We start from the raw sequence: 12,458 nt of genomic DNA, 5'->3' as shown, positions 1-12,458 counted from the left end.
TATGTCTTCATTTCATTCTATCCAAAAGCTCTAAGCTACTAGATTACAAAAGTAGCACACATTGGTATTAGATTACTAAGTAATTACACTAAACTTACTAGATTAAGGATTTTTCCCTTCTAGCAACTACATTAAGGTCTTTCCAAAATGCTCAAGCCACTGATCCATGAAGTTAAGACACTGATTGGGGATTTGTTTTTTTCCCTCCTAGCTTACTAGATTAGACTGCATCTTGATCTAACTTACTAGATTAGACCGCACAAAAGTACCAAACATAACTACTTCATTTTGAACTAATTAAAACTAACTTACTAGATTAGACTGCACAATAGGACTACCTATACTAAACTAATCCGAATCCTTGGCACTAGAGGATCCACTTTCTGTCTTGTGCCTCTTTGCTGGAGGCGCGGTCTCATCACCACTGTCCCCACCACCGCCGTTGTCCCCACTGCCACCATTGTCGCTGTTGTCCCCACCGCCGTTGTTGTTGGCGGCACCACCATTGTCGGCACCGCCGCCGTTGTTGTCATCGCCATCATCGTCGCTGTCGTTGTCCTGTAACACCATAAAATTTGCTTTTCTTCAAAGAGAGTTAAATTCATTTAATTATGAATTTTTGTGTACATTTAAACCTAGGGAAAATAATAATCTTTATTGAAATTAAAATTCATCATAAGTTTTTTAACATGGTTGTGCATTCATGCTGTTGCATAGTATTTCTTTTGTATTGTGTGGTTTGAAACTAAACTTCAAATTGTTTCAAATGGATTTGAAAATGCATTTGAAAAAACACTTATGATAAAAAGAAAAGGGTATTCCTCTCCTCTATTTCTTTGGCCCAGCCGGCCTGCTCCCTTCCCCGTGGCCTGTTTCTCTTTTTCCCGCAAAGCCTAGCAGCATCATCGTTTCCCTCTCCCGCGTGGGCCGCTGGGTGGTGGTCCAGCAGCATCGTCCCGCAGGCCCATCTCGAATCCCGGCCTAGGCCAAGCCGCGTCGTAGGCTTATCTTCCCGGCCCAAGCCCAAGCCGCCCGCGTTCTTCCACTCTCGCTGTGTCTGCCAGGCGGGCCTTGCTCGTCAGCGGAGCTCGTCTTCCTCCTGTTGTAGCGCTAGACATCACCGGCCGAGTCCGCTGTCGCCCTGTTCCCCCTCCGTCTTGCGTGTGCTCCAAGCTAGCACGGCCCCATAAATAGCAAGCCCAGGTGTCATGCCTCTTTCCTCGAACCACTGTGCCCTAGAGCTCCCTCGTCGTCGCAGACCTAGATCACCACTGACGCCATCTGCCCTGCTGTGCCCTACACCATCATCGAGCCATCTCCATCTGTGCCAAGTGCCGAGGTGAGATCACCATTCCCTCCTCTTTCTTTCTGAGTAGATTTCGTGGGAAACCGAGGTCCTGAGCCCTTTTTCCAATTTTGCCAGCGAGCTCCCGCCGTCGTCAATGGCAGCCACCACGCCAGAGCCCTATTCTAGCCAGGTGAAGCACCCCAACCCGCCTAAGCCATCCATCTCCGAATCAACGCTCCAGATCGCGTAACCTTTCGATCTGTGTAACCGGTCCACTAGCACAGTGTGAACTAGGTCCACCTACGCAGTCTGCACCCGGTCTACCATCGGTGTTTGCACTCCAGCCAGCCATGCCCCGCCACATGTTGCCACATCAGCGCTAGCGTCAGTGGTGACCCGGTCAATCCGGTCAGCAGGGCCTTTTTGCCAAGAAACCCATCGGTTTCTATCTAATCAACCCGCAATCCACTCTCTTTCAAAAATAATTCAAAGCAAGTCCTTTTTCTTCTATTTTAAACCATATACTTTATAGTATTAGAACCCGCCGTCCAACAAAGGCACTTTTATAGGTTAGACCTCATGTTTATTATCAAAATTATGTATAGGTCCATTTTAAAAACTACAAAACTACCACTACCTTCTGTAGGCCATAAAATCTCCGTTTTAACTCTGATTTGACCTGTTCAACTTACGTTAGGTTCGTAATTTCATAATCTGCATGTTCATACTACTGTTAAGTATGTTTTCAACTTTTAAAATTTCAAGGTTAGATTTAATATATTATTTTACTAAAGGAAATCTTGTTTAATTCATAACTTCTTCATTTTGGCTCTGAATTTTATGATCGTCGCGTCTGTGTGATCATAGCAAGACGTAGATTCGTTTTACAAACTTTTCATCTAGATTTTATGATGATTGGTGTATTGTTCTAATCTATAGCTTTTGTTTGCTATGCATGATTGTATGGATGGTTGTGTGGTGCTGTTTGATCTCGAGTAGACAGTGAGTTTTGTGTTGGTGATCTAGAGCAACGCTTTGAAGATCAAGACCAGCAGCGATACATTGAATTAAGGCAAGTATAATATAAGGCTCCTTGTTTCCTATTCACTTTAATGCAACCTCAATTCATGTGCATATGTTAATGAACCGCTTGGAGTCTATTTACCTTGATATTGATTATCATGTCCTTGATTTACCTATGAGTTTTGCATGTGGGTAGTATGCTCAGTTTGCTCCAACCAATATTGATTAAAGAATACAATTAAAGATATATGCAACATGGTATTAAAAGATGTTTTTTAGCAACATGGAACCAAGGGGACTAGAGCATTGGGCCTTTTTCTTATGGTGCTCTAGTTTCTCTCCATAAGGACTCATCTTTAAGTGACAACCTAGGACTGATAGTACAACCATGAGGACCACATGGCTCTGGTCTTAGTCCAGTACCTTGCTCTTTCTAGTTTGTAGCAGTTTACCAAAAGGTCAAGAGGGGCATACTAGGCTAGGTATGGGCCTCATCCCCAGGGTGTGTACTATGCTGCATGTATAAGTGCCACTTTTGGAGATGACTCCATAACACTTGGGAGATGGAATCCTTAGCGGCTGCTCCTTATTAGAACGACTGGGGAAAAGCTTCATAGTATACCCTACCTGCTCACCTTGGAAGTGTTTTGGGAGTAATTAACCCGGGCATATAGGTAACACGACTCATGGTAAAAGTGTACAACCTCTACAGAGTGTAAAACTGGTATATCAGCCGTGCTCACGGTCACGAGCGGCCTGGATCCTTATTGAATAGTTGGTTACTTGGATGGTTTGGGTTATGATTAAAATTGCTGACATCTCTAATTATTCATATTTGGGAGCCTAAGCAATAACTTAACAACTTACGATTAATAATAAAATATGACCAACTAAAAGAGCTTACCGCAGTTCAGCCGTGTCAAGCCTTTTGAGCCTGCATCCTCTCATGTTATGCTTGCTAAGCGGTAGTAGCCTATGCTTGTTTCATTTCAATGCTTTGGCAAAATCCCGGATGGGTATCAGATGGAGGTTCTTCAGAGAAGTTTTTCAAGAGGTGTTAGGCTTGTGATCAACCAGTTGATGATTCCTATGGTGTTGGAGGCCTCGCTAGAAGAATAGAGTTATGGTATACACTGTAAAGTAAGACTACGTCTTTTGTAACAAATATTTGTGCGCTAAGTATTTAAGGCATTGTCTTTGATATTACCCCTTCATTTGTAGCTATATGTGTGAATTGCATTCCTAGGCACACATATGGTGTGTATCTGGTTTGGTTCTTAAAACCAGGTGCTCCAAAGTGGAACCAAAGCTATGTCGACTGTAGGATGCAAGCCTAGTTAGAAAATGATCATTTTAAGGTTCAAAATTTGCAATGAAATCCTTGGTCTATAAACCTTGCTATTTTCTCCTACACTATATTCTTGTCTTTGTTGTTCATCTCCCCCTTGACGCTATAAATTTTGTCCCCATCTACACCCCTTGCTTTGAGTTGCTTTTAGAGCTATCACTTACCACATTCTTGCGCAAAATGAAGGTGAAGCTAGAGTTTTGAGCCTCAATACAACAAGAATGGTAGTAACGTGAGTAGAGTCATTGAGTCCTAATGCTTGAATTGTGAACCTGTAATGTTTCAATGGTTGTCTTGATGTTCATGCTTGATTTGGATCTTTATAATGATTGCAATGATTTTGTGGGTTATGCTCACAATTTCATTTAGTTTACATGATAAGGTATAAGGACTAATGGTTAGATAGTTGGGTTGGTTTTTCTTGTCTCTGTGCATGCTGTTTTATGAGAAATCAGTGTACATCGGGTTATATATCCAAAGGTAGATGCCCAAAAGTCATGAAAGTTTTATGGATTGGGAGTTAGGACCCCTACAAGTTGAAGTTGTTGCACTGTCTGGGAGTCAGAACTATTTCAGTTGTGCCCTATTTCTGAGTAACTTAACCGTAGAATCTGGCAAGGTGGTTTATATGAAAGTTGTGGAGAATTTTATAAGCTTTCTAGCCAAATAAGGAACACCTTCATATGATTTCTAGAACTTGAGATATGGCTATCTTTCTAAACTACTACTGGTAGTTCTTGTCCAGAAAATTTTAGATTGATTGTTTTATCATGTGAGCTACTTCCGGATCATGGGTTACAACCAATAATTGTGCTAAATGTTGCAAACAGATGGTTTCTACTAGGAGAAGTGCTTCATGTGATGCTAGAAGGAATGCCCCTAATGCTAATCCACTGCCACCAAATCCTCCGACTATAGAGCAATCTATGATGATACAGACTCAATTGTTACAGACCTATGTTCAGAATGTATGCATCAACTCGCATCAAGCACCACCAAGGGACAAGAGTGGTGAATTTATGAAGGGACATCCGCCGACATTCTCTCATGCAAGCAACCCACTAGAAGCTGATGACTGGCTTAGAGCTGTGGAGCGGCAACTTAACATAGCTCAGTGTAATGACCATCAGAAAGTGCTTTATGCTTTTGGTCAACTTCAAGGAGCAGCTTTAGACTAGTGGGAATTATTTTAGGTTAGGAAAGATGTAAATTAGATTTGTTGGGAAGATTTCAAGACTGCCTTTAGATCTTATCATGTTCCAGAAGCTTTGGTGGAGATCAAGGAGGAGGAGTTCCACAACTTGAAACAAGGTTCCATGACAGTGTGTGAGTATCGTAACAAATTCACTTAGCTGTCATGTTATGCTCCAGGAGAGGTGGTTAATGATGCTAAGAAATAGAAACACTTCTTGAAAGGATTAAATGATGGACTTCAACTATAGTTGATGACTGTTGAGTATCCTGACTTCCAAACTTTGGTGAATAGAGCCATTTTGATTGAGAACAAGCATCAAGAAATGGAAGAGAAGAAAAGGAGAATTCAAAGCCAATCTGTAGGTAGCAACACATGCCCCTGCTACACTCCCTAGCAAGAATTTCAACAGAGATACCAGAAACCAACTAGTCAGTGGCATTTTGATCCTCCTCAACAACTCCCTCAACACCAGCAAGAGAAATAGTATATGAACCAGAGTCCACCCCAAGAACCACTCATCAACTCTCCAATGAAGGATAGTATGCCCAACACCCCCTCCTCAAGCAAGAAGTGCTACCGCTGTGGTGAGCCCAGGTCATTATGCGAGTCAGTGCCCAAAAAAGCTGAACAAGCAGCAATCCCATAATGAAAACCATAAACAACGGACTCATGTGCAAGGCAGAGTCAATTATGTGAAGATAGAATCTGCTCAAGAAGCCCGAGATGTTGTGTTTGGCACGTGTCTAGTCAACTCTAGCCTTGCATAAGTTGTGTTTGATTCTGGAGCTTCACATTCCTTCATAGCACATCATTTTGTTAATGAGCACAATATACTAAAGTGTCCTATGAAGAAACAGATGTTAGTTGACTCACCTTGTGGGGATATGCAAGCTACTCTAATGTGTCCCATTGTAAGAGTTGAAATAAGGGGGTAGAGTTTTTGGCAAATCTGATTGTGCTCAAGTCTTCAAGCATAGATGTAATTCTTGGAATGGATTGGTTAAATCCATGAAAGGCTATTATCCAATGTGAGAATGGTACCGTACACTTGACATCCAAGTCAGGAGAAGAAGTTGTATGCAAGGCAACTACAACAGCAAGAAAGGTGTGCAATGTCAATCATATGGACCAAGGTTGTTAATGAGTTTCTAGATGTTTTTCCTAATGATTTGCTAGGTATGCCTCCACATCATGATATTGAGTTTATTATTGAGCTTTTGCCTAGAACTACACCTATAGCCAAGAGACCATACCGAATGGGAGTCAATGAGCTAGAAGAACTTAAGAAATAGTTAAATGAGCTATAGGAAAAAAGTTTCATACATCCTAGTTCTTCACCATGGGGAGCCCCAGTTATATTTGTTGAGAAGAAAGATGGTACATAGAGGATGTGTGTGGATTATCACTCTCTCAATGAGGTAACCATCAAGAACAAGTACCCTTTGCCTAGAATTGATGATCTGTTTGATCAATTACGAGGTGCTTGTGTGTTCTCCTAAGATTGATCTTCAGCTCTAGTTATCATTAGTTTAGGATTTGTTCATCGGACATTCCCAAGACTGCTTTTACTACTCGGTACGGATTATATGAGTACATAGTTATGTCTTTTGGATTGACTAATGCCCCTACATACTTCATGTATATGATGAATAAGGTGTTTATGGAATATCTTGACAAGTTTATTGTGGTCTTCATTGATGATATTCTAGTCTTCTCCAAAACAGAAGCAGAACATGAAGAGCATTTGAGATTAGTCCTACAGAAACTTAGAGAACATCAATTGTATGATAAGTTAAGCAAGTGCGAGTTCTGGCTAAAGGAAGTCTCTTTCCTTGGGCATGTTATCTCTAATGGTTGAGTAGCTATGGATCCTAAGAAGGTTAGTGATGTGTTGAGTTGGAATCCGCCTTAGGATGTAGGTGAAGTCCGGAGTTTCCTAGGAATGGCCGGATATTATCGGAGGTTCATTGAAGGTTTTTCTAAGATTGCCAAGCCTATGACATCGCTACTTGAGAAGAATGCTAAGTTTGTATGGACTGAGCAATGCCAAGCTAGTTTTGAAGAGTTGAAGAAAAGGTTGACTACAACTCTAGTGCTGGTACTACCAGATCTGAACAAGAGTTTCTCCATCTTTTGAGATGCATCTCGACTTGGTCTAGGTTGTGTTCTTATGCAAGAAGGATGAGTAGTGGCTTATGCATCTAGGCATCTAAAGAAGCATGAACTAAATTATCCCACCCATGATTTGGAGTTAGCAGCTGTGGTTCATGCATTGAAGATTTGGAGACATTATCTTGTTGGACATAAGTGTGACATTTATACAGATCACAAGAGTTTAAAGTACATTTTCACTCAGTCAGATTTGAACTTGAGGCAACGTCGTTGGTTAGAGATAATCAAGGACTATGATTTGGAGGTACACTATCACCCTGGCAAGGCAAATGTTGTAGCTAATGCTTTGAGACGAAGGAGCTATGTTAATGTAGCTCTAGTGCCATAGTTACCTAAGGAGTTATGTGCTGAATTTGAGCATCTTATTTTGGGAATAGTTGCTAATGCAATGGAATTGGAAGTGGAACCTACACTTGAACAAGAGATCCGTAAGGGTCAGTTGGAAGATGAGAAAATCAAGGAGATAGCAGAGCTTATCACAATTAGGCAAAGCACTGGGTTTTCGATTGGATGATCAGGGAATAGTGTGGTTCGGAAAGAGAATATGTGTGCCAGAGATAAAGTCCATTCGAGAGATGATTCTAAGAGAAGCTCACGAGTCAGCATACTCTATCCATCCAGGTAGTACTAAGATGTACCTAGATCTGAGGGAGAAGTACTGGTGGTATGATTCAAAAAGAGATGTGGCCGAGTATGTAGCAATATGTGATACCTGCCAGTGAGTTAAGATAGAACATCAAAGACTAGCATGTTTACTTCAACCTATGAAGATACCTGAATGGAAGTGGGAAGAAGTTGGTATAGATTTCATTGTTGGATTACCATGCACTCAAAGTGGTTATGACTCAATTTGGGTAATAGTAGATCGGTTGACTAAGGTTGCTCACTTTATACCAGTCAAGACTACATATACGGGTACAAAGTTGGCAGAATTATACATGCAACGGATAGTATGTTTGCATGGAGTTCCTAAGAAGATTGTGTCAGATAGAGGTACTCAGTTTATATCACACTTTTGGAAGAAATTGCATGAGTCTATGGACACTAAGTTGAACTTCAACTCGGCCTATCATCCACAAACTGATGGACAAACAGATAGAACTAATCAAATCTTAGAGGATATGTTGAGAGCTTGTGCTTTGCAATATGGTACAAGTTGGGATAAGAGTTTATGTTACGCTGAGTTCTCCTACAACAATAGTTACCAGGAGAGTCTCAAGATGGCACCATTCGAGGCACTATATGGTAGAAAGTGCAGAACTCCATTATTCAGGAATCAGACAGGAGAAAGTCAAGAGTTTGGACCTAAGATTCTCAAGGATGCTGAAAGGCAAGTACAGACTATCAGGGAAAACTTAAGAGTATCATAGTCAAGACAAAAGAGTTATGCTGATATTCGGAGAAGGAAATTGGTTTTTGAAATAGGGGATTATATTTACCTAAAGGTATCACCTATGAGAAGTGTGAGACGGTTTAACATAAAAGAAAAATTAGCACCAAGATATATTGGGCCTTTCAAGATTTTAGAGAGACATGGTGAAGTGGCTTATCAGTTGGAATTGCCTGAGAGTTTGTTAGGTGTACATGATGTGTTTCATGTGTCTCAATTAAAGAAGTGTTTGCGTGTACCTGAGGAGCAGATACCATTAGAGAAGCTTATAGTTAAGGAAGATCTCACCAATGAGGAATTTCTAGTAAAGATTTTGGAGACTGACAGAAAGGGTTACAAGGAGCTGAGTTATAAGGATGTGTAAGGTTTCAGTGGAATCGGTATACAGAAGATGAGGCAACTTGGGAAAGAGAAGAGGATTTGAGAAAAACATACCTACAGCTCCTTGAGTAAGCATCGTCCGAATCTCGAGGACAAGATTCATTTTAAGGGGGGGGTGTAGAATTGTAACACCCTAAAATTTGCTTTTCTTCAAATAGAGGTAAATTCATTTAATTATGAATTTTTGTGTACATTTAAACCTAGGGAAAATAATAATCTTTATTGAAATTAAAATTCATCATAAGTTTTTCAACATGGTTGTGCATTCATGCTGTTGCATAGTATTTCTTTTGTATTGTGTGGTTTGAAACTAAACTTCAAATTGTTTCAAATGGATTTGAAAATGCATTTGAAAAACACTTGTGATAAAAAGAAAAGGGTATTCCTCTCCTCTATTTCTTTGGCCCAGCCGGCCTGCTCCCTTCCCCGTGGCCTGTTTCTCTTTTTCCCACAAAGCCCAGCAGCGTCATTGCTTCCCTCTCCCATGTGGACCGCTACGCCGTGGTCTAGCAGCGCTGTCCCATAGGCCCATCTCGCGTCCCGGCCTAGGCCAAGCCACGTCTCAGGCTTATCTTCCTGCCCCAAGCCCAAGCCACCCATGTTCATCCTCTCTCGCTATGTCTGCCAGGCGGGCCGTGCTCGTTAGCATAGGTTGTCTTCCTCCCATCGCAGTGTTAGACATCATCGGTCAAGTCTGTTGTCGCCCTGTTCCCCCTCTGTCTTGCGTGCGCTCCAAGCCAGCGTGGCCCCATAAATAGCAAGCCCAGGTGCCATGCCTCTTTCCCCAAACCATCGTGCCCCAGAGCTCCCTCGCTGTCGCAGACCTAGATCACCGCCGACACCGTTTGCCCCATCATGCCCTACGCTGTCATCGAGCCATCTTCGTCCATGCCAAGTGCTGAGATGAGATCACCGTTCCCTCCTCTTTCTTTCTAAGTAGATTCCGTGGGAAACCGAGGTCCCAAGCCCTTTTTCTTGTTTCACTAGGGAGCTCCTTCCTGTTTCGCTAGGGAGCTCCCGCCGTCGTCAATGGCAGCCACCACGCCAGAGCCCTGTTCTAGCTAGGTGAAGCACCCCAACCTGCCTAAGCCATCCATCTTCGAATCAACGCTCCAGATTGTGTACCCTTTCGATCTGTGTAACTGATCCACCATCACAGTGTGAACTAGGTCCACCAGCGTAGTCTGCACCCGGTCTACCCTCGGTGTTTGCACTCTAGCCAGCCATGCCCCACCATGTGTCGCCACATCAGCGCCAGCATCAGCGTCGACCCGGTCAATCCGGTCAACAGGGCCTTTTTGTCAAGAAACCCTTCGGTTTCTATCTAATCAACCCGCAATCCACTCTCTTTCAAAAATAATTCAAAGCAAGTCCTTTTTCTTCTATTTTAAACCCTATACTTTATAGTATTAGAACCTGTCATCCAACAGAGGCAGTTTTATAGGTTAGACCTTGTGTTTATTATCAAAATTACGTATAGGTCCATTTTAAAAACTACAAAACTGCCACTACCTTCTGTAGTCCATAAAATCTCCGTTTTAACTCTGATTTGACCCGTTCAACTTGCGTTAGGTTCATAATTTCATAATCTACATGTTCATACTACTGTTAATTATGTTTTCAACTTTTAAAATTTCAAGGTTAGATTTAATCTATTATTTTACTAAAGGAAATCTTGTTTAATTCATAACTTCTTCGTTTTGGCTCTGAATTTTGTGATCGTCGCATCTGTGTGATCGTAGCGAGACATAGATTCGTTTTACAAACTTTTCATCTAGATTTTATGATGATTGGTGTACTGTTCTAATCTATAGCTTTTGTTTGCTATGCATGATTGTATGGATGGCTGTGTGGTGCTGTTTGATCTCGAGTAGACAGTGAGTTTTGTGTTGGTGATCTGGAGCAACGCTTTGAAGATCAAGACCAACAGCGATACATTGAATTAAGGCAAGTATAATATGAGTCTCCTTGTTATCTATTCACTTTAATGCAACCTCAATTCATGTGCATATGTTAATGAACCGCTTGTAGTCTATTTACCTTGATATTGATTATCATGTCCTTGATTTACCTATGGGTTTTGCATGTGGGTAGTATGCTCAGTTTGCTCCAACCAATATTGATTAAAGAATACAATTAAAGATATATGCAACATGGTATTAAAAGATGTTTTTTAGCAACATGGAACCAAGGGGGCTAGAGCATTGGACCTTTTTCTTATGGTGCTCTAGTTTCTCTCCATAAGGACTCATCTTTAAGTGACAACCCAGGACTGACAGTACAACCATGAGGACCACATAGCTCTAGTCTTAGTCCAGTACCTTGCTCTTTCTAGTTTGTAGCAGTTTACCAAAAGGGCAAGAGGGGCATACTAGGCTAGGTATGGGCCTCATCCCCTGGGTGTGTACTATGTTGCATGTATAAGTGCCAATTTTGGAGATGACTCCATAACACTTGGGAGATGGAATCCTTAGCGGCCGCTCCTTATTAGAACGACTAGGGGAAAAGCTTTGTAGTGTACCTTGTCTGCTCACCTTGGAAGTGTTTTGGGAGTAATTAACCAAGGCATATGGGTAACACAACTCATGGTAAAAGTATACAACCTCTGTAGAGTGTAAAACTGGTATATCAGTCGTGCTCACGGTCACGAGCAGCCTAGATCCTTACTGAATAGTTGGTTACTTGGATGGTTTGGGTTATGATTAAAATTGCTGACATCTCTAATTATTCATATTTGGGAGCCTAAGCGTAACTTAGCAACTTATGATTAATAATAAAATATGACCAACTAAAAGAGCTTACCATAGTTGAGCCATGTCAAGCCTTTTGAGCCTGCATCCCCTCATGTTATGCTTGCTAAGCGGTAGTAGCTTATGCTTGTTTCATTTCAATACTTTGGCAAAATCCCGGATAGGTACCAGATGGAGGTTCTTCAGAGGAGTTTTTCAAGAGTTGTTAGGCTTGTGATCAACCAGTTGACGATTCCTGTGGTGTTGAAGGCCTCGCCAGAAGAATAGAGTTATGGTATATACTATAAAGTAAGACTACGTCTTTTGTAACAAATATTTGTGCGCTAAGTATTTAAGGCATTGTCTTTGATATTACCCTTCATTTGTAGCTATATGTGTGAATTGCATTCCTAGGCACACATATGGTGTGTATCTGGTTTTGTCCTTAAAACTAGGTGCTACATGTCCTTGTCCTCTTTGTCTTCCTCTTCTTCATCGTCCTCCTTATCGTCCTCCATCGGCTCTAGTTCTTCACCAAAGAGAGCGTAGAGTTCGTTGTCTGACCACCCCTCATCAGGGTTGTAGCTGTTGCTTATGTCGCACTTCGATGAGAGGAGCGGCGGTGGCGAGTGCTCCTCGCTGGAGGAGTTGTCCCACGGTGGCAAAAGGTCAGACATCGCTAGAGGATCAAAGTTGCTAGAGGAGTGCCGGTGAAGCAGATTATGGTGGAGGAGATTGGGGTTTCCTCTATAGTATGACGAAGGAGTTTGGAGTTTTCATAGTGGTGTGCAGTGGAAGAGTGGTGTGGCCGATTAAATAATTAGGCAAACATTGAAATGAAGCATTGCGCCTCAGGGACTGCAACCGCCGCCTCTTTGGCTAGTGTCACCTACAAAACCCAAGCGTGTCCATTTGGGCTCCACCATCGAGAT

The 12,458-nt window shown here is 41.9% G+C and overlaps 1 protein-coding gene across 1 annotated transcript; it reads right to left on the bottom strand.

Moving 5' to 3' along the window:
* Nucleotides 1-348: 348 nt before the first annotated feature.
* LOC136495787 (uncharacterized) lies at nucleotides 349-12,203 on the bottom strand. Its single transcript, XM_066491615.1, has 2 exons — nucleotides 11,989-12,203; nucleotides 349-583 (listed from the first exon to the last, which is right to left on the bottom strand). The coding sequence occupies exons 1-2, from the start codon at nucleotides 12,201-12,203 to the stop codon at nucleotides 349-351; spliced, it is 450 nt and encodes a 149-aa protein (XP_066347712.1).
* Between the last annotated feature and the right edge of the window lie 255 nt (nucleotides 12,204-12,458).

The sequence above is a fragment of the Miscanthus floridulus genome, chromosome 12, assembly GCF_019320115.1.
Source record: "Miscanthus floridulus cultivar M001 chromosome 12, ASM1932011v1, whole genome shotgun sequence".
Lineage (NCBI taxonomy): Eukaryota > Viridiplantae > Streptophyta > Magnoliopsida > Poales > Poaceae > Miscanthus > Miscanthus floridulus.
This window is presented reverse-complemented; position numbering and strand designations above follow the sequence as displayed.

What these genes read in the sequence shown, in the direction of transcription:
- LOC136495787 (XM_066491615.1), bottom strand. Translation starts at nt 12,203, where the DNA reads ATGTCTGACCTTTTGCCACCGTGGGACAACTCCTCCAGCGAGGAGCAC. An exon ending in GACAAAGAGGACAAGGACAT is followed by an intron (nt 584 to 11,988) that starts GTAGCACCTAGT and finishes CTCTCTTTGAAG; the next exon opens with AAAAGCAAATTTTATGGTGT.